Source organism: Seriola aureovittata, chromosome 4, assembly GCF_021018895.1.
Source record: "Seriola aureovittata isolate HTS-2021-v1 ecotype China chromosome 4, ASM2101889v1, whole genome shotgun sequence".
Lineage (NCBI taxonomy): Eukaryota > Metazoa > Chordata > Actinopteri > Carangiformes > Carangidae > Seriola > Seriola aureovittata.
Window position 1 is genome coordinate 2,800,134 of NC_079367.1, and position 22,892 is coordinate 2,823,025.

The 22,892-nt window shown below is 44.7% G+C and overlaps 1 protein-coding gene across 3 annotated transcripts in view; it reads right to left on the bottom strand.

Moving 5' to 3' along the window:
* The window catches only part of bcas3 (BCAS3 microtubule associated cell migration factor), a 336,132-nt gene that overhangs the window by 214,275 nt on the left and 98,965 nt on the right, over positions 1-22,892 (bottom strand). For all 3 annotated transcript variants that reach the window (XM_056373998.1, XM_056373997.1, XM_056373999.1), the window contains 3 exons: positions 15,411-15,511; positions 10,370-10,566; positions 9,977-10,074 (listed from right to left, as the gene is read on the bottom strand). In XM_056373998.1, the coding sequence (XP_056229973.1) occupies positions 9,977-10,074; positions 10,370-10,566; positions 15,411-15,511 (396 nt within the window). The remainder of the gene's footprint in view (positions 1-9,976; positions 10,075-10,369; positions 10,567-15,410; positions 15,512-22,892) is intronic.

The window sequence follows — 22,892 nt, forward strand, 5'->3', positions numbered from 1 at the left end:
CACACACACACACACACACACACAGTCACATGGATGCACAGGCACACATGCACTTGCTGTATAACACTAATGCTGGAGGACATTCCATCGCTCACAGATTATAAGTGTGCCAACGCAGAAACACAGAGATATATGAGAGAGAGAGAGAGGGAGAGAGAGAGAGAGAGAGAGAGAGAGAGAGGGAGAGAGAGAGAGAGAGAGAGAGAAAGAGAGAGAGAGAGAGATACTCACGGTATAAAAACTTGATCAGCACCCTCCCATATCAATCCCATGTCACACCCTGATCTCTCTCAGTCACACGCACACTGGCCATAAATCCCTACATGTGGCTAAACCATTCCCACCCTGTAGTCCCCAAAGCCTCTCACACACACACACACACACACACACACACACACACAACACACACACACACACACACACACACACACACACACACACACACACACACGCTAACATACTTCCTGAAGTCTTAAAAGTAGAAAATGGAAAAAAAAGACGTGGAAGGGACGAGGACGAGGAGGAAATGGTTAAGATGAGTTTGGCACACAGAGATCTCTCTGCTCCTCCAGAGCTGCAACAACTCGGTCTGTTAATCAGTCGGTTCATTTGTGATTGACAGAACAGAACAAGGCGACACATGCTGATAAGTGATGATATGAAATTCTGCAAAGTGCACATTACAGGCAAAACTTTAAGCACATTTCCTGGTTATTAAACAGTGATTTTATTTTCCTTGTTAAATGCAAAGCAACTAAACACATGATACATTTATATAATAATAAAAAGAACCAGCTCCACCATTATTCATATTTTAAATAATAAACATTATCCCACAGCTACTCGTGGAGCAGATGCTTCTACTGACACAGACATCAGCTGTAATTATTACTGTGAGCACAGACGTCAGCCTGGTGTGCACAGAGCTATTAGCTACTGTTAGCTACCGTTAGCAACTGTTAGCTGTTGTTAGCTACTGTTAGCTGCTGTTAGCTACCATTAGCAACTGTTAGCTGCTGTTAACTGTTCAGTCAATGTCCACGGCCTCACATCTTGTAGCCTCTTCAACAAACAAACAAACAGATCTCAGATCAGCGCTCAGAGTCTTTCCTTCAGTCTTTCCCACTTGTAGATATTATCTTCAGATCCGCTACAAGACAACCAGAGTCAGCTGATCGTCTAGTGACTTTCCAACCTAAAACAAACTTTTTGAGCATGTTGAAATAACGTACAACAAGTAACTACGAGAGTAAAAAGTCGATACAGAGAAAAGGATCAGTCTGGGATTTAAGAATCAATGCTGGATCATTCAAATAAAAATGATTATGATTAATTGGAAAATTGATTGTTTTTATCCAGAACTACTGAATAGGTGGACAGCTGTGTTGTGGTCCACAAAGCTTCATGATGTTTCAGACAGCGACCGTCCGTTTGAGTCTGATCCAAACTCGTCTCTTAGAAATGACATTTCTACACAACTGAACACACTCTGTAACAAACATTATCACTGCCTGCATTTGTACTTTTGAATGAATGAATGAATAAATGAATAAATGAACGAAGCAGTAAATTTATGACTTGCTGCATAGTTTCCAGGAGGTGTTATGGGTGGACGGTGGCTTGTGCCAGAAACATAAATTAACAACATGTCCTCATTAAGTTCATAGAAAACATGATCTGGATGTAATTACTCTCCCTACAAAACATATTTACTGTTGCAGCTCAGTTCAGTTCAGAAACACATTTCCCGTCATCTCTCCACTGTCCGTCATAAAAGCCTCAAAATGACTCAGAAATATATAGCAGCTCTGACATGTGGCGCACAGGTGACTCCAGGTGAGTAACTCACGCTCTCTTTCCAAACAGCTGCTGAACTGTATGGCATTGTGTGTGTGTGTGTGTGTGTGTGTGTGTGTGTGTGTGTGTAAGCAACAGCACTTTACTTAACATCACAATCAGAGAAACTTCATTGATCCCTGCAGGGAAAGTGATTTGTGACGTCTGAATAACACAAAGAAAAAAGCTGCTGTAAAATAGTGATAATGATGAATACACAGGAAGTGAACGGAAATTTAAATGTGTAAAATGAAATCTATAAATTTAATAAATTCCAGATAATCGACTTTCAATCTCTTCTCCTCTGAGGAACCGACCTCTGTCTGGACTCCACATCTCAGACCTCCAGGAGACCCGGGACCAGGAGGCAGAACCCACATTTAAACTTGTCACTCGTGTTACTCGTCTTTTACTTTACTTCCTTTTTTCTCTACAGATCACCCCCCCCATCCTGATAACAGCTCAGTGGTTCCCTTTGCCTGATCGGGCAGTGATGACAAAAAAACAAAGAGGGGTGACGACGACTGTGGAGATCCGCTGTTATGTTCTGTCACCAGCCGACGGGTCACCAAACACACCCCGAGGCAGCGGACAGGATGGGTGGAGGGGCCGAGTGGCAGCAAGGTGACAAAGGTGCCTATTGATGAAAATAACATCAGGAGAGGAGGAATGGGAGGGAGGGAGGAGGGGAGGGGGAGAGGGGGTCACGGGAAATGAGGGCATTTGTCTTTAAGGAAGAGATCGGGTGGCCGGCCATCTTTCTGGCCCGCACAATCACTGTTGTCAGTGTGGCCGCCATCGCACCAAAATACAAGGGCCCTTTATGAGCGGGGAGGTAATTGTGGGGTATAGGTTACTGTGGTATGTGTGTATTAGAAAAAGAAAGAGGGGCAGAATACCACAGCACAGGTGCCTGCTCCTTTAAATGGCTGCTCAGGTATGAAGAGGGAGGGAAAGATGGCAGGCTAAAGTGTGTGTTGGGGGGGGGGGGGGGGGGGGGGGGGGCAAAGCCTCTACCCTCATCTTTTTTTTATTCATCCATTCACAGTCTTCTCTTTCTCTCTGTGAGAACAATACGACGGGGGAAAGCCCCTTCTCGCCTCAGGGTGGTGCTGATGATGGCAGGAGGGTGGTGGGTCACTGGAACAACAGGGCACTGTGCTGGTGATGCTAACAGTGCGCGCGCACACACACACACACACACACACACACACACACACACACACACACACACACACACACACACACACACAGTGAGGCTGAAACATGCTGGTGTTTGTTTTAGCTCAGTAAAGCTCCGATCAGGTAAAATCCCACTGACCATGTGACCTGTTCATGTTTTGTGATTGTTGTTTTCTCACACTTCTAAGGAATCGATGGTTTCCACTCATTTTACTGTGGTAGGAAAAAAATATTTTGCATTTCCTGCATAAATCAGAAACACATTACAAACCACAGTGAGCTTTGAAAAATATATATAAATATATCAAGCAGCTTTTATTGATTATACTGTGTTAATCTGCTAACTGCTTTTTATTCCACCCTTAAATCTAAACTCTAGTTTTAAGACAAACATCACAGTGTTTGTGGGCGAATGTCCGGAGGCCTGGAGACTCGACTCCACACATCACTCTTTATACATTTTCTTTTGCACTTATTTACTTCCTCTTTCCTGGCTGTAACTTTCCAATCTTCCCTGTAGGGATCAATAAAGTTTCTCTGATTCTCTGATTAAAAGCTGATCCTCTCTTCACTTAGTGGTTCCATGTTTTGTCCACCCCAGCTGCTCTTCTCTACACTGGAGCATTTCACAAAGTGGAAATCACAGTCTGTGAATATGAAACAGAAACTATTTTAACCAGCAGCCGGGTGAAGGTAAGAACCTGATCACACTTTGTAACAGCAGAGACCCCAGATTAAGGAACCGGGACGTCCCTGAGCTGAACATAAACAGGTGTGTGTAGTGTGTGGAACAGCACTGAGACTAAAACACACACACACACACACACACACACACACACACACTGACAGGGGAGGTAACTGAGCTGTGATAATGTGAGGTGGATGTGGCTAATGGCTGATAGCTGCTGATCCCACACTGATTAACTCCCTGCTTTATAGGACGCTGTTTATAGACTGACACACTAGACTGAAGTCACGCCGGTAAACATACAGCACACACACACACACCACACACACACACACACACACACACACACACACACACACACAGAAAAACACACATATCACACTTTAATTAAAGCTTCTGAATTTAAAGCTTCATAAAATAAAAGTCAAACACTCAGTGTTTCCCTGAGAATTTCTGATATTGGCCCTACATGTTGACCAGTTCATCGGTCTAACCCTAACACACACACACAGACACACACACACACACACACACACACACACACACACACTCACAGACACCAGAGCTAAGTCCAGTAGCTCTCCAAAGTGTCCTCAGTGTGCTGTGATAAGCCAGCTCCCTGTCGTCCTGCCTGCTCTGCTCCGCCGCCAGCTAACACACTATCACTGATTCACCGCCACAGATAAATCACACACACACACACACACACACACACACACACACACACGCACACACACACATGGATGGAGACAAACAAACAGTGAGGCAAAGATGTGGCAACAAAGACGGAGGGACATACGTCCACACACGCTGAGGATGACAACAACAAACTGTTCTGACACTACACATGTTGTTATTTCCTGTTGTGGAGCAGGGTGGCTTTTCTTTGCAGAGTCAAAACACAACTGCTGCAGTGTGGAGGGGGACGGGGAGACTTATCAGTGCGCACACACACACACACACACACACACACACACACAACCACACACACACACACACACACACACACACACAGGTAAGATTAAATACTCTTTCGTTCAGTCTTGCAGTGTTATCTCTCTTTCAGGTCTGTCTCCTTTTCTTTCTTTCTTGATATGACCTCCTGGGCCACAAAATGCCACTGTGTAGTCTAGCTGGGATTGAAGCTGCCTCCACACACAACACACACATCAACACACACACACACAGCGAGGCGGGTAGGGGATATTGATAACAGCTTCATATTGATCCTGTATATTGCGGATGGTGGAAAGTGAGACAGCAGCGTTGGTGTTGGGCTCCTCATAGAGACAATTATGCTGAGTCAAGAGAGCACGCCTGTAAGCAACAGCAAGTGTGGCTTTCTCTGTGTGTGTGTGTGTGTGTGTGTGTGTGTGGTGTGTGTGTGTGTGTGTGTGTCCCTCACAGACGGCGTCCCATCACCTCAGGGAGGGCAGAGATAAGCAGAGTGTATGGGCCGAGATAAGATGGGAGCAGACACTGGGGAGACTGACTGACTGTAAGTGAGTCACTGTGGGGGGGTGGGGGGTTGGGTGGGGGGTGGGGGGTGGGGGGTGGGGGGGGCTGCAGCTTGATGGCCTCACTGGGCCTCAGGACTCAGGAGGAAACACTTTATTCTGATAGAGACGGCTGCAAAACATCGTCGGCCTTCCATGTCTCTGTATGTGTAGACTGTAACACGGCGCAGCACACGAGGCGAGAGCCGACACCTGACACGAGGTGATGAACCGACGCTGACATGATGCAACTCTTCAGATTTTACTTTAACTGCAGCAGCTGAAGCTCATTTACTGCCAATATCTTTACATTTCATTTCAGTTATTAATCATTATCAGTTTCATTATTATCATATGTCACCTACAGGTGGAATCATGTCATGAAATGACGTGACGTGATCCTGTCATGTGATTCTTGATTTTGATGTAATAATAACTCTCCAGAGCCGTTTACTGCATTAAACATTAATGTGTGTTTTTCTTATTCTCACATACGAATCGGATATTATACTTGTAAGATATGATATTACTTTATTAGTCCCACAGTGCGGAGATGTGCAGAGTTACAGCTGCCAAGTGGAGAGTACACAGAAAAGAAAAACTGCAAACTGTTGATATCAAATACTCAAAAGAAATAATATAATATAATATGTAAAATGACATATTTAAATATAACAAAGATACAACGTCTATCAGCACATATATTCATATTGGAAAAGGAGATGAAGTGACTATATCAGACTCTCTTGGCTCTGACTATAGATTAGTCTGATTACAACAACAACAACGTGCAGAAACCACGTGTCCCCCAGGTGAATCCTTCACATGTGAAGAGCTGTTTCACATTAAACAACATGTTAATCACATGAGAATGATGTTTAAAATAATCCTCTTTTCACATACTTCAAACAGGCCATATGTCTACAGACAGAGGTGACAGATGTTCCCGTGTGTAACTTCATTACATGTAAAAATCCACACTGGGTTTCAATAGTCTGAGACCACATTAAAAATCTCTAATATTTTCCCATAAACCTGAGAGTAATCAGAAAGTCTGCAGATTCAGAAAGATTAAAAAAAAAACACAAGAGGTTTTGTCATGTCGTGAAATGAAGCCTGATTCCAGGTCAGTTTTCACATTCAAGCAAAATGGTGACATCGACCAATTTAACTTTGTACGACAGGTCAGAATACGTCGGGTCACATCCTTTTGATTTGACGTGAACATTCAGGTGACGCTGCGGCGGATCTGATCTGCTCATCAGAGGCTCGTTCAGGTGAGCAGCGTTCACCTGTCATAAAGGCTGCGCCTGAAGGTTCCGGCAGATCACTGCTCACTAAGTCAGACTGTTTTTTCTAAGAGGAGAGGAGCTCTCTCGGCGTCAGATCGCAGCTGGACTAAAGGTTTATGAGTGGGCAGTGTATCGAATCTTGATGCCTGCAGATACTTCGTCTTCCCGTGACACGGATCAGATTTAACGGCGTGTTAATTTTCTGCAGCTCTGATCCAGAAAATGTTGGTATCAGCCTCTCAAACTCATATTGGTAAGTTCTGCCACACACAGGCTCGTTCTTCAGAGGGTGAGACAAAGGTGATGTGTGTGATAAGAGGCGGCGCCATGGCAGTGGCAGGACACAACACTGAACCCTCCTCACGCGCACACACACACACACACACACACACACACACACACACACACACACACACACACACACACACACACACACACACACACACACAGAGATAAGCATCACCTCCATCCCTCGGCCAGGCTCTGTCCTCCTGTCTCTCTCTGCTCTGAAGCAGTTAGAGAAGAAACTGAAAACACAGAGGACACTGGAGACAGAGGAGCCACAGATATGATACTCGGCAGACGGAGGAAGACGGACGTAGGAGGAGGAGGAGGAGGAGGAGGAGAGCGAAGGTCACAGGCTCAGGCTCAGACGCAGGGGGTGCTGTGGTTTAACAGGTGACGTAGAAAGCAAACAGGTAAAGACTTCACCCCGCCGGTCTGAACACGGCTCTTCTATTTCTTTAGAGTAAAGCAGAACTTTTAAAACGAAAGGCCCCAGTTATCGTCACAGCGCCACGGTTCAACGTTTTCAAATGAAGCTGGAAAGATCCACTAATTTCACAATTTAAGAAATGCATAAAAAAGAAAATATAGAATTTTCTTTATTATTAAGATGATATATATAGAGTCTGAAAAGTGGCAGAAATTGCAAATTATTAAACTATGGACAAAATAAAAAAAACATTGTTACAGAGATTTTATTCATAGAGAAGGAATGCATGTATGTGTGGAGATGTGAGTAACATCACATGAATGAAAAGGTGTTTCCTACAGATTTTATCTTGTTATGATGAAACATATGGAGTCTCACAAGTGTCAGAAATTGCAAAATATTAAACTATTACTAATTTTTTATAGATAATATAAAAAAAAATGTTTTACTTGCTGAATGTGTCTGACAGTTGTCTCACATCTCAAAAATTAATTTTCTGATTTTATTTTAATTTTTTTTAATCATCATTTAAACACAGTAAGGAAATGGGAATTAATTACATTACATAAATATTTATTTTTAATTTGGAATTATAAATGCATCATAAATGCACATCTGTTGATTAGCTTTAACTGTTTTAATTATTTTATTTTTATTTGCTGATTACAAATAAACATGTAAGAAAGTCTGTAATTATTTAAGTGGCACTCTCGACACTCCATACACCAGCTCTGAAACAGAAATGAAAATATGGAAAATAAAAAGATCAAACAGCTACTCTTATATCTCCTCGACAATGTGGGAAAACTTTTAACTCTTTTTAAATTTTATCATTTATTTTTTGTTGTTCGTTCCTATTTTATCTCCTAAAGCAAAACTGTGTTTGAAATAAATAAATAAAGATTATTATTATTATTTTATTATTATAACTGCATTTGAACTGCATCAATTCTGCAATAATTTAAATATGTGGATAAATGACAGAAATGTGTCCGGTTGCATAAATAAGTGGTAAATAAATTCAGGTCAAACCATATCTACGTGCATCTGTTTACACCTCTCGGTATGTGTTGCCGACACTATCAGACGTGTATGTGCGACACACCTTTTAGTGACACGAGTTGCGCATACTTCCTGACACCTGAGTGAAAAGGTGGGGAGCGGCTCTCTGCCAGAGCGGGGGCAGATCAGATGAGTGACGTCTGTCACAAGACACAGCAGATAAAGCCTCAGACGCCACCGTCGCTCCTCTATCTCTTCAGTCAGACAAAAGGCAACAGGATGTCACGCAATAAGTGATAATTCCCTCGTCCGCACACACACACACACAAACACACACATTCACAGGACCCATGTAACAGCATTACAGTTTGAGAGTAACAGACATATTTTAAAGGGGGAATCCACTCGTCTGTGCGTGATTGGATTAGACAGATTAAAGGAGACAGACACTCAAAATCAGCCCCGTCTACTGGATGATAGACTTTTTGGTTCCATTCACATCAATCCAATCAGTGTCTTTTGTCACGCACATAACAATAGATATGAGGGATGCGACACAACATCCACAGAGCTGCATGGAGGGACCGTGTAATAATCCACTTGTGTGGGATTGTGCTGGTGTTAGACAACAGCAAAGGAAATCTCTTTTAGTTCCCGACAGCGAACTGTCACAGAGAACGTGTAGAAACAGATAGAAGAGTTAGTAACAGGAATATCAAAATCATTTCTAAATGTACTGCAGAGTCTTTTCAACCAGGAAGTGACAAGTTTCGAGGATGTTTTGTAAAGATGCAACACTCCTGCAGAAATGTGTTGATTTAAAAAACAAGTGAAATAAACCATGTGCAAAACTGAGTCTGCAAACTCATCAGTATCTCACTGCTCACAGCTGCGTGCTAATACATGATGTGCTAGGACAATAACAGCAGTCCCCACACTGACACATACACGTGTTCTTATCAGAAGGAAGAAGACTGAGTCAGTGAGAAGCTGATAACAGCTGAGAAGCAAAAACTAGCTAAGCAGCTGAACAGCATCCCTTTAGCTACAACCTCCATGAAGAAGCCACACACCAGGAGATACCCCGAGTCTCTCACTAGCTTCTCCACAGGGGCAATATTTGCCAGCGTGTCGTTTCACACGATACTTGATGGACATTTTAAAGTTTGATAAAATGTTGTAGCTCATCAGCTGTAACACTTTCTTCTAAGGTAACGTTTATGTCCTGCCATGACCGGAGTACTCCAAAATAAAATCCTTGCATAAACCTTCCAAAAACATCCAAGTAATCCTTTAAAAATGCACGACGTGTTCGGGTCTGGACTTGCATCCCTTCCCCACAATATATTTCACCCTTCCTCTCGAGGAGGTTGCAGCACCTGAAGCAGGTGAGATGGTAAAGCTGTAATAATTATTGTTAACTGTTTTGTAACCCTGACTTCAGTTATCAGCTACAGTGGCAAAAACCTCTGCCTGCTTGTAGATACAAATATGAAAAATGTCATTTTCCTGGTATTAGAGCATTCATTTCCAGGTTTGGTGAGAACTCACGGCGCTGAGTGCGACTGTAGGTAAACCCAACATGACAGCACGACGACCGATTCGGACGCTCTCAACTGATACAGCGGAAACACCGGAATAAGGAGTTTTCAGTAAAGAATATGAGGGAGAATGAAATACATCAGGATGAAACAGGGAGGAGAAAGATGGAATAAAAGAACCGGACTTGTTTTATGGAGCAGAAGAAGAGAGAGCGGTTTCCTACCTGATCCCGCGTCCATGATGTTGGACTGTCCTCGACGGTCGGCCACCAGCCCCGATGAGCTGGGCATGCTGACTGGCTCTGAACGCACCGGCTGGATCCTGCACACATACAGAATATACAAGTAGATTATTACAAACACAATGATAATACAAAGAAACAGCTCAGGGCCTCAGACGCCTGTTTGACTGGATCTGGTCCCAGGACCCAGATGTCAGGCTCGGACACACTCGAGGATAATTGTGGTGAAATCTGTGATTATCAGAATATTATTCTTAAACATTCTCTCGTTAGGATCATTTCTGCTAAATTAGAGCAACCACCTGGAGATCTATCCGGTCTAATAACAACTCTGAGCCCCGACTTTGGCTCCTGGTTCACTGTTTTATCGTTTACCTCAGACTGTGCAGGTCCAGGTCGTCTGTGTCGAAGTCCAAGAGGGGTTGTGGGACGTCGGCGGGGCCCTGGGACTGAAGCACTGAGGATGAGGAGGAGATGACTGTGGTCTGGCCTGAAGGGTGAATGGTCTTGAACTGAAACTGGGGGCCCATCCACAGGCGCCGGTGGGGCCCCGTGTGGGTCACGATCTCCACCTGAGAACACGAAGGTTCAGGTTAGTGAGCAAAGACAAACAATAATAATAAATAATGGGCAGTGGGCTAAATGCTAATATTAGCATGCTAACATGCTCTCAGTGGCAATGTTACCATGGTAATATTTAGCAGGTAATGTTTACGTTGCAAATTGACTTAGTTTAGCATGTTAGCATGCTAACATCTGCTAACTAAAACTAAACAAAAGACAGTTGAGGCCTTTTGTTTTGCAAGTATTTGATTTGAAAATTTGTAAATTTTCACCTGATGATCATTTCAGTTATAATTCATGCTCAGGGGAACATGAATGTAAATGTATGAACCGTACATTTTAGAGCTGCTGATGCATTTCAGAGAAAACTACAAATGTCGATGTCATGGCGACCGTGGAGGAAAAGTCAAAGGATCCGCAAAGTCGTTAGAATTCATCGTCTGAGAATCATCAACAGCTCGATTAAATCTGACGGCAAATCCGTCCAATAGCTGTTGACGACAAAAACAAAACGTGTGACAAAGTGTGTCAAAGTGACACTGGAGGAAAAGTTCGTCATCACCGAAGTTATTAGGATTCATTTTCTGCAGAATGTAAATGTCCATCAGACAGACAAATATTTCACATGCAACAAACAACAACAACAACAACAAACACTTTCACTGCTCTTTAAAACGCTCGAGTTCACAGACGGTTTTCAAAACTTTATTCAAACTGATCAGCACGTTCAAGGACAAAGTGGCAGCTACCTGAGAATCCGTCATTGACCCGGACAAGGCGCTTTGGTATTCAGCTCTGTGCCGATACCCAGACGCCCCCACGCAGAGCTGAGATGAACTCAGTTACATGACATCCAACTAAAAGCCTGTTCTGCTCCTGAACCACTCAAAGTCCGATGACGATGTCAGAACTCGTCAGAGTCTTGTGTGTGTGTGCTGGGAGCGCTGGCTGCATGATGGGAAGCCTTCCCCTGGGGTTAATAGAAGTGTGACGGTAGCAACAGTATGGCAGCGAGGATGAGGCGAGGCCTGCTGGGAAAATCAGATAGTGCTGGCATGGCAGGAGGTCCATGGGCGCTGGAGCTGAGTGGCACTAATGTTGGCTGAGAGTAGGATAGCAGAGGCTACGGACTATTACTGCCTCCTCTGTTCACCCATCTCCTGCCTCGGACTCCTTCTTTTCGCTGCTCTCCCACGCTAACTCTGACTTCTTTAACTCCCCGCAGCACTTAACACGTCTCTGAACGTCTCACCGTTCACATTTCATTATCTTTACTCCGTACACGTTCGTCTCTCACCTCGGCCCGGCGCTCGGCTCACAGCCTCACTCCACTCCGGCTGCCAGGTGCCAACATCTCAGACAGGAGTGAGAGCTCGCACACACACACACACACACACACACACACACACACATACACACACTTCTGACACACACACACACACACACGTATATGAATATACATGTTCAGATACTCAGAGTATTCAGACTCCTTCAGCTCTTGCACATTTCACTGTGTTGTAGATTTCATTTTAAATTAACCTGTAAGGTCAAAGTGAAAATATGTTTTTAGAAATTTAATACAAATCAAAGACTGAAATCTCCCACCTGGAACCAACTGCTATTCATGTCACACTGCTATTTATTCAGGTGCAATTCCATTTGTGCATATTTTTGTTATATTATTTATTTTACTTATTTTATTAGAAATGATCTGTGTCTTTTTTTTCCTGTGCACCAACTGAGGGGCAGCGCTCCTGATCTTTGTAGAAGGGAGGTAATTCTGATTCTACCCAGGACTCTTCCCAGAGCCGTCCAACCGAACGGAGTGACCGGACAGGAACTCGGTCCTCTGCAGAGATGGAGGAACCTGCTGGAAGTGAAACCATCTGTGCAGCTCTCCATCGATCAGGCCTTTACAGTAGTGGTAGTGACTGGACAGAAGCCACGCTGAGTCATAGGTACATGACAGTCTTTGGTCAGAACTCCAACTGTCCGACTGTCTTTGAGCGGTGCAGCCAAAGACGCTTCCCGTCAGATCTGAGGGAGCTTCAGACAATCTGTCATGAAAAGTGGGATGACCTGCCCAAATCCAGATGTGCAAAGCTCTGAGGGACTTAACCCAAGAAGACTGAAAGCCGCGAGCGCTGCCAAAGAGTCGGACGACTTTTGTCAATGAGAAATTTCAGTTCAACACAATTTAATTTTGCAAAAAGTGATGGAGAGTGAACGATCTCTGAAGCCACTGGATGTGTCTGTCACAGCTGTGCAAATTAGGCCACAGAAGGAGGGAGGAGGATTGTCACTTTGTGTGTTAGTGTGTGTGTGTGTGTGTGTGTGTGTGTGTGTGTGTGTGTGTGTGTGTGCTTTGCCAGTTAACACCATCAATGTCACGCCCAGCCGCAGAGCTGAACAGCTGCCAGGCTGCTCTCTGCTGCAGGATGAAGGTCCAGATGTTACAGTCCAGAGACGTCACCCCCCCCCCCCCCCGCCTCGATTATGTTTCCTCTTCCTAAACTGGTCACTCAGTCAGCCTGTACGAGCTGATGAGTCACCTCAAACAACATCCACCTGCTCAACATCAAGGTGTTTCCCGCCGCGAGGATCCCTCTGATGTCCACCTGCAGCCGACTTTACCACTTTAAATAAAAGCACATTCATCCACTGTGTGTTTGTCTGAGAGGCAGAGTGAGTGTAAAGGCCTCAAACAAATCATGTTGCACAACATCTGTAATTAGGGACAAATAATAACTACAGTCACAGCAGCCTGGAGCATATTGATTCACGTATTAACAAAGACGCAATTTGACCGTCCATCAGCTGCTGTGATCTACATCACACCTTCTCCGTCGTATCAGAGCTGACGGATGAGATGTGGAGACCCGGGCTGGACTCAGACTGAAGGTCACAAACCTCACATTTCATTAGCGGATGGACGATCAATCCTAAATCCCGACCCAACGCCACAAGTGCCTCCTGATAATGTAATGAAGGCCACTGATACGATATAATGAAATCCACCGGGCAGCACTTGGCCTCCGATTCAACCGAGCCTATATGTGTTTAGCATTTCACGACCCCCCCGAGCTCCTGTGCTTCATATGTCCCAGACAGATGTTCAAACATGTGGGAGGGACGGGAATAAAAATCTAGAAGCTCCTGTTTGACTTTAATTTCCTGATAGTAGAAGAGTCACTTCCAAAACATCTTGAGGAACGTGCTGCAGTATGAAGAGCTCCACTACTACACCTCCAACCGCTGACGGATGCATCACTACCGCTGTTCTGTCAGGAAGTCACCAAAGAAATCCAGGTTAGTGCAATGGATAGTTTTGCTGCTGGCAAACTATCATGGCAGATATGAACCACAGCCTCTGCAAAGCTAAGTGGGGTGCATTTTAACCAATCAATTATGCATGCAGTGGAATTATTGATGGTGAAAATGTAGCAGGTTACCTGCCGGCAGCAGAGATGAGTGCTAAGAGGGTTAACCAAGCTGAAAGGTTTGTGTGTACTGGAGTTCTTCTAACATGCGTTGACCGGATACTTTCATCACTTCGGTAAAAGTTTAGGACGTTGTTAGTGATTAGGAAGAGGCCGCAGAGAAATGAAAGTGCACAAAAAGCAAATCATCTAAAAGCAGAATGAATGCAATGACAGACTGAGTATCCACACTTTTCAAAGGGCTGATACACATGCGTTTCACTTGGGATGGGAAGTCTCAGCCGCGACACAATCTTATCCTGCCAAACTCTCAAAAGTTGGAATTCGATCTGTTAATTCTGCCACTTTCACTGGAACGAGCATCATCTATATAAAGCTGTAATGGCTGCACAACCATCAACAACGGAGACACAGAAGCATTCATTTGGAATCATGTTTCTATTAAGCCGACAAATCTATATTCACGCTGCTTTTAGTTCTGTGTTTGGTCTCCACCAGCAGCAGCAGGAGGAGGAGGAGGAGGAGGATGAAGCTGCTGAATGCTCCACCATGTTCCCCAGCTGCTCTCTAACTGGGTGTTTGGGAGCGTGGGTTAATAAAAGCCATCTATAAGCTTAATGAGAGGGGAGAGCTGAGGGGAACTGGAGACACGGGTGAGGACATTTCCCTGCAAACTACTTTTAGATTCTTATCCATCACACGACACCATCAGGGAAGCATCTGATTGGTCTTATAATTAATTCTGCAGCAACGACCACAAACCCAAACATGACGTCAGACATAAAGAACCAGAGAAGAACCGTGGCCAGTTCCCCAAGAGAAGTTTGGAACAATCTACCTGCAGAAGAACTGCCGTTTCTATCATGATAATTGATGATAAATGTTCACGGTATTATTTTTGAAAGAATCCTCATTTTACTCTTAGAGCCTAAACGTTTGCTCAGAAATGTAGTTATTAAATCTTTCTATACAAATATTGATTAGTGCATCTTTAATGTTGGATTAAAGACGCAGCTTTCAGACGCTCTCTGGTCACTGAGTGTTCACCTCGTTATTTAATCCGAATGGACGTTTGTCTCTTCACAACAATGAGCGAACAAACAGCTGCTGGTGTCTGCCACACATCCAAGAAACAGGCCATTAAACTGCTTCTTTTTATTTTTATGAGTAAAATAAAGTGGAAAAGAATCAGCTTCATGAACGTTAAACCACAGTGATTATGTGCTGGACTCTCATAAATAACATGTCGAAACAACAGACTTATCCATGTTAAATCTGTTAGTTTCACATTCATGTTGCACAGGTTTTGACAGTATGAGACAACACAGCTGTCAGGTCAGGTGAGGTCACTCACCTGTTTGCTTGGGACAGACTGATTTTAACGTAACATTGGTTAAAGGTGGAGGTCTTACCTGAGAGAGCCACTCCTCGTCGTCCTGACCGCTGTGGTCCGACGCCAGGCTGTCTGATGACTCGTGACGCGTGATTGGGCCTGGGCTTCCTGGGGGCATCGCTGAGAGAACACACACACACACACACACACACACACACACACACACACCACACACACACACACACACACACACACACACACAAAGGGTTATATGATGGTACATCTAATGATGACATTGACATTTAGAGGCTGAGAGTCACTGATGTTCTTTGCTGGTTTCCAATATCATCATGGCCAAAAAGTGTCGACGCCTCCGTGGTTATAAACTATGACATTAGCCGAGCGATCACGGAGGATATCAGGAAGTAAAATCTGACTGAACAGTCACAACAGGGCAGTGAATCACATTTTCCCATCGGCATATTTAAATAAAATCGGCCTGTGAAGGAAAACGATAACTGACAAACAGTTTATGAGAGTGTGCTGGAGTCATTAGGCTTTTCACTGACGTGGTGTTTGACAGCCAATACCGATACATGCGGACTGATCTGTCTGTCGAAGCGTTTCACACTCACACACGACAGATTCTAGACATCTGATGGACGGAGTCAGAAACCGGCGAGTACAAAGAGAGAGACGATTGTCTTTTTCTCACATGGGCTTATGGGAGCGCAGCAGTGTGTGTGAAAACAGCAAGTGTACAGTAAAGTGAGAGAGGGAATCTGTGTGTGTGTGTGTGTGTGTGTGTGTGTGCTACAGAGAGAGAGAGTGGCAGAGAGACCCAGAGACAGATGGGGCTCCTGCAGGCTTGAATAAGCAGGCGAGGAGAACGAGGCCTAATGTGTAGAATCAGTCGTCTCTCCGGCTCCCACCTCAGGGATGAGGTTGGTTTAAGACAGGAATGGCTAATAAACTTGTCAAGTCCACATCTGGAGCACAGGAGGTGCTCCTGTCTTTATCCACACACACACACACACACACACACACACACACACACACACACACACACACACACACACACACACACCTACACACATGTGCCAGGTGTTCATACACCCCTGGTGGAGGTAGTTCTCACACACGCAAATAAATCTGCTCAGTTCCTACACCTGCCTCTGCAGCAGTGATCGCCGGGTGCATAGTCGTATGTTTCGGAGGGAGAGAGAGAAAAGCGCCACCTACAGAAACTTCCACCGCATCAACACAAAGACTGAACCGGACAAAGTGGAAAAAGACGTTTCTGTGTCTTTAATTTAAAACAGTTTGACCGAGGAGACGATGATGATGATGATGATGAAGGTTCAGAGACATCAGCTCTGAAACCAAAACTATTTTTCCAGGAATAATATACATCCTAAAAATATCTAATGACATCACAAATCTCACTGATTAATCTTAAGGCATTAAAAAATCTAAAAAATAATTCTCTCTAATAGAATACAATAGAATAAAATGCCTGTATTTGTCATTGCACAGCTGCACAGCGAAGTTTAGTTCATCTCCACACACAGAAAATAAATAGCTTAAATAGCATAAACATGAATTATAAAAACAGCTGTAACAACAATAATAAATAGTCTGTACCGCAGCAGTTGTTTTATTGCACTTGACTCAAACCTTTGTCTGTACGTTAGAAACAAAACACAATCACTTACATCTGCTGATTGTTTCTTTATTCGTCAGTTAATTATCATTTAATGTCAGAAAGTGATGAAGAATGTCCGTCACGATTCTGATTTCAAAACTGACTGTAACTGACTTTTCGCTGTAACTTTCAGCGCTGTGACGACATCATGTGACACCTGGACGTGTTGTGCAGGTGTGAAGTCAGGTGTTACTACACAGATTAGAAGAGATGTGTTTGAGGTCTCACAGGGCCCACAGTGTGTTTACTGATGTGTCTCCAGAATAAAGGGGAGATGGAGGCAGGAAACTGTCAGCGACTGGACTTAGAAACCTGGACCAACACGGAGAGACACCAGTGGTGACTGAGAGGTTCTGTTTTTTTAATTTGGGTGAATCGACCCTTTAATAACCCACAGATAGCACCGACAGGAAAAGTGAGCTAGAGCTGGAGTCAGAGAGAGAGGGAGAGAGGGAGGGAGGGAGAGAGAGAGAGGGAGAGAGAGAGAGAGAGAGAGAGAGAGAAGAGAGAGAGAGGGAGAGGGAGAGAGAGAGGGAGACAGATAGAGAGAGAGAGAGAGGGAAAGAGAGAGACAGAGAGAGAGGGAGAGAGAGAGACAGAGAGGGAGAGTCAGAGAGAGAGAGAGAGAGAGGGAGAGGGAGAGAGAGACAGAGAGGGAGAGTCAGAGAGAGAGAGAGAGGGAGACAGATAGAGAGAGAGAGAGGGAGAGAGAGAGACAGAGAGGGAGGGAGACAGAGGGAGAGAGACAGAGAGAGAGACAGAGAGGGAGAGGGACAGAGAGAGAGAGAGACAGAGAGGGAGAGAGACAGAGAGGGAGAGACAGAGAGAGAGAGAGAGGGAGACAGATAGAGAGAGAGAGAGAGAGGGAGAAAGAGAGACAGAGAGAGAGGAGGGAGGGAGACAGAGAGAGAGAGAGGGAGAGGGAGAGAGAGAGAGACAGAGAGAGAGAGAGGGAGGGAGACAGAGAGAGAGAGAGACAGAGAGAGAGACAGAGAGAGAGAGAGAGACAGAGAGAGAGAGAGGGAGGGAGGGAGAGAGAGAGGGTTTCTCATGTCCCTTTCAAATGGGAGAGAGAAAAACAAAGCCTGTGCTGTGTTACTTATTAAACAACCCCCCCCCACCACCACCACCACCACCACTCCTACTGCCTCTCTCTCTCACTCTCTCTCTCTCTCTCTCTCTCTCCTTGCTCTCTGACCCTTGGGGCCAATAGCTGTTCCCTAATTAATTATTGATGTTCTGAAGCAGTTGGTGGACTGGCTGGATCGGGTTTCCAGTGGGGGAGCTTTCAATGGCCGGAGTTGTGGCCAGGCTCCAACGTGGGGAGCTAGTGGTCATCCCCATGGGTCAAGCTAAGACACAACCCCCTGTGTCTGTGTGATAGCGTGTGTGTGTGTGTGTGTGTGTGTGTGTGTGTGTGTGTGTGTGTGTGTGTGTGTGTGTGTGTGTGTGTGTCAGGAGCCAGACTGACCCCAGCAGTTACAGTCATATCTACTGGTTTTAGTGTCCGGCTAGCCGGCCCCCTCCACCTTCTGCTTTTACAACGCTCATTACTGGCTCTTAAGAGGCAGGACGTCGATGCCGTTTCACGGACAGCTAATTTTTTTTTTTTTTTTTTTTTAAGTGCAAACTTATTGCAACGCACTCAAGGGAGGAGTCTGACTGTGTGGCCCAGAAGAAATAACACTGACAGCATCGTGTCATAACGTAGAAATAATCAGAGGAAGGGAAAAGGATTCAGTAAACTGTGGAACCGTACTCCACTGTATGTGGGATTTTACAGAAATGTAGAGATGTTGGACGACTGCACTGAATGTTTTCACCACAATTATCATGCCATAATGCCTGTGTGGCTCTAATTACACATTCTTGGACTATTTCAGAAGGAACTCAGAGTGGGAATGACACAGAAGAAAATAGTGAGTCTCAGGCCGAACACAGCAGAGTCTGACCGAGCCTTCAGACCAGAAACTGCACCGCTGCAGCTTCCAGTATTTATCATAACATATGATCTTCAAGTAAAAAGATCCAGGAGTTTATCAGATGTCCATTAATCAGTTAGTCGATGCACAGAAAAATAATCAGCAATTACTCTGATGATTGATTAGAAGTTCATTTTCTAAACTAATGATGATGATTTGCTGCTTGTCTGTAACTGATGTGATGGTAGATTCCTTATGTTCAGGTTTTGACAGTTTGAAAATGTTTCCTCTGGCTTCAGTTAATTGTGACATTTCTTAAATGAAAACGATTCACCTACTAATTAAAAACATAATTGTTTATGGATTTTACAATTCTAGAAAGTTATGGAAACAATCAGTAACAGTTTGTAGAAAAAGTTGTGTTAAGCTCAGTTACTTTGCCTGATCATGACCCTGTTGTTGCAGTGAGTCGCAGCTCCATTAACATGAATGAGGGGGCTTCACACCGCTTTTAGGAAAGAACAATGAAAAGGTTGTTTTTCAGCAACTTCATACTTTCCTGGCAAAAAAAACAAAAAAAAAACAAACAAAAAAACTATTTCTGTAATTCCTTCAGTCTGGATTCAGACCACACCACAGCACTGAGTCTCCGCTTGTAAAAGTTTTAAACCACATTCGTACACGCTATTGACGCATCTCAGTGCTGCGTTGGACGAGGCTGATCATGTGATGCTGCTGGAAAAATGGGTGGGACTTTCTGGCACTATTTACAATATAGGGACTACTTTATGTCAAGTTGTGATTAATAATTTGAGCATACAAACATCAGGTGGCGTTCCTCAAGGCTCCGTTCTGGGGCCTCGTCTTCCTGAATACCTGAAGTCTGCAGAAACTCTCAGCTCATTTAAATCAGGACTGAAAACATTTTTTTAATCTTTAACTATTTATTTAACTCTTAATTTGCTTTCTTCTGCTTTTTATTGTCTCTTAAATACAATTAATGTCTTATTTTTAATGTATTTCTATTCAGAAAGCAATATGACAATATTTACTGATGAGACGATATACTCTCCTTTTTTCCATACCATTAATGTTGTTGTATGTCTCCATAAAATATCTTTACCAGGATTGTTGAATGGTGATATTTCAATAATTTGTGTGTTTTGAGGTATTTAATTTGCTGGATTAGTTAAAATAGACTCACTCAGAAAATTTACTTCAATAATATATATTGATGTTTTTATGCTGTTTATTTGTTTGTTTTTTAGTGGGTGAGGGATGGGTGAATTCAACATCTATGTTATAAGATGCTCTGTATGTTGTGTGTGTTGATTGTTATTTTTAAGTATTGAAAATCATAAAAAAAATAATTAAAATGAAATAACTGTGTAATTATAAAACCAATCTCTTACCAGCAATGGCAGAAAAAATATCCCCAAAAGTATCAAATGGCTTATAACAAAGAAAAAACGTATATTTCATAAAATATAATTTCCAGCCAAATATTTCCAGGAAATAAAAGGCTCGTTAAAGAATGAACGAGCTCCGAGTTGTGTCTGTAATAACCACCCTGATGATTATGCACTTGCACACTCACATAAGCAGAGAAACAATCTTCCCTACAGCGCCGGGAACAGAGTCGTCTGTGTCACGCTCTTTATTGACTGTGGAGAGAGCGGTGTTGTGCTGCGGCGCTGAGGGCCGGTAGCCAGCGGCCCGTTAGCCAGAGCAGTGAAGCAGGGAGTCAGAACAAGAACAAAGGCCGCCTAGGTATTGATGTGGCCCAACCTCTCGGGGGCCTGGGGCCAGGGGCCGGACAGGCCGATCTCCAGTGATAGATAAGGGGGGTTAACTATCTGATGGATGTGGAGAGCCGGCTGCACGCTGGACAGAGGATAGCCGTCCTGTCTGGGCCGTCTGCTCTCTTCACTTTTCACTCTCATTTGTAATTTTTAAAGATTCATTTTGTCGGTCTTTTATTTCGCTGTGACCTGACGTGTTTGCTCTGGACCGAGCCACCTGTCTCTCCTCTCACTTTCCTGCTCCTCTGGCAGACAGGTGCTGGCGTTCTGACAGCCTGGGATGGCTTAGTCATTATATATCATTCAAGGTGTATTTGACTGACAGTTGCTTCATTCACCCGGCACTACACTTACCCCATCCTTTCTCTGCCTCTCTTTGATTACTGACCCAGTCATGGCGCCACGGTTTCTCTTTACCAAACGCCTGATGCTCCGAAGCCTTCAGTCCGGCCCCTCTCTCAGAGCAATTAGATCTATTGACGAGGCAACTGTGGCTTGCCTGTCATGGGCCTCACGGTCCCGAGAGAGCGGCCGGCTCAGCCAGTCAGTCAGTCTCCACAATTAGCACATTATATGACAGGTATGGAGGGAGGGAGGGAGGGAGGCAGGGAGGAGGGGGGGGCTGTGACCAAAAAAGCATAGCCACTGTCGCTGCCATCATAGCCAGGCTCAAAGGAGCCAGCCAGAAATCCAGGTGGTAAATTATTCACCCGTTTGTTTGCTTCAGAGCAACTCTGCGGTGAGAGAAGAGGTGTCAGAAAATATACCTTTCTGAAAAACGTCTGAATAAAAAGTCTGAACGTCGCTAATGAGGGTGTGAAAACCTCACATTCATCAAAGTGTGGACGCTGTTATGATAAGTATTAGAGAAGTCACTGCATTATGAGCCGGCTCCGACACCTCGGGCTGAAAGGGCCCATTCACACGCTCGGCTAATAGACTGACGGGCACATTTGGAGACAGGAATCCTGTGATTGCACCTCGCCTACAGAGGATTCCCCGAACGCTCAGACCTTGGCTCTGCGCTGCTGTTAGAAAGCCAGATCGTACTACAGCATCTCCTCTGTTTGTGAGTGTACTGTATAATGCGTGTCTCTTTCTTCCCCTTATCTCTCGGAGGCAGCGCTGTGCGTTGCCCTCCTCTGCAGGGCTGAGTGCTGCCAGTAGCTGCTGCAGATGGACAGGTGGAGATAGTGACCATGAAGTGGCGCCACCGCTGCCTTTTATCATCCCTTCCTGGAGGCTCCGGTCTGGCCTGACCCCGGCCCTTCCTCTCCCCTCTTCCTATTCCTTTCCCTGCATACTGCATTTTTAATCAGCCTGGGTCATCCAATATAGAGCCACGAGACCGGAGAGCATGGCCTGTCAATCAAGCGCTTACCACCTCTTCGCCTTGCACCACCTTTGCTCGGCGGTTCGCTGAAGGGGATATTTATAGAGACTTCTTCCCCTCATTCCTCCACTCTCTCACTGTTTCTGTTTCCTGTCTAATAGTAAAAACTCGCTCTGTCTTGTGATCAGCTGCATCAGCAATGTAAATTAGACCTAGATAGCACAATTTGTTCTGCAAGTAGGAACTGTCTTTTCAGTTTCCTGTGCAGCAGCCTGATCTTCATGCTCGGCGAGAGGCGGCTGTACACGCGGCGTACGGCTGCGCTGTAATTCATCCTAAGGTCAAATCGACTCTTTCTCCTGGATCACTTCTCAGCTGCGGTGCCAAGCCCCCGGAGGAAGTGGCGGAGGAGAGGGCTGGCAAAGGGGACGCACGCTGAGAAACAGGATGTTGGAGAGAGAGTCCGCGCTCGTGCGCAAAGCACAGAAATGGAAGGTGGCACTCCAAGAGCAGCTGGGTCGGTGGCGGTGGTGTATAGGACGCCGGGCCCGGAGGGGAAATGGCAGAAGCACAAGAAGTGGGTAGAGGGCTGAGCAATTATGTTTATAGCATCTTGACCTTGCATCAGTTCACACTGGGCTGATTTGGGGAACAAAGAGCGGCGGCGGTGTTATCTGGCCATCGTTAATTGGATATAAATGTTAATGCAATGAATCTCTCTCATTATGCAGCCACTCTCTCTGCCCCGGCTGGCAGAGAAAGTGGTGGAAGAGGTCGACGCCCGTGCCCGTCACTCCGA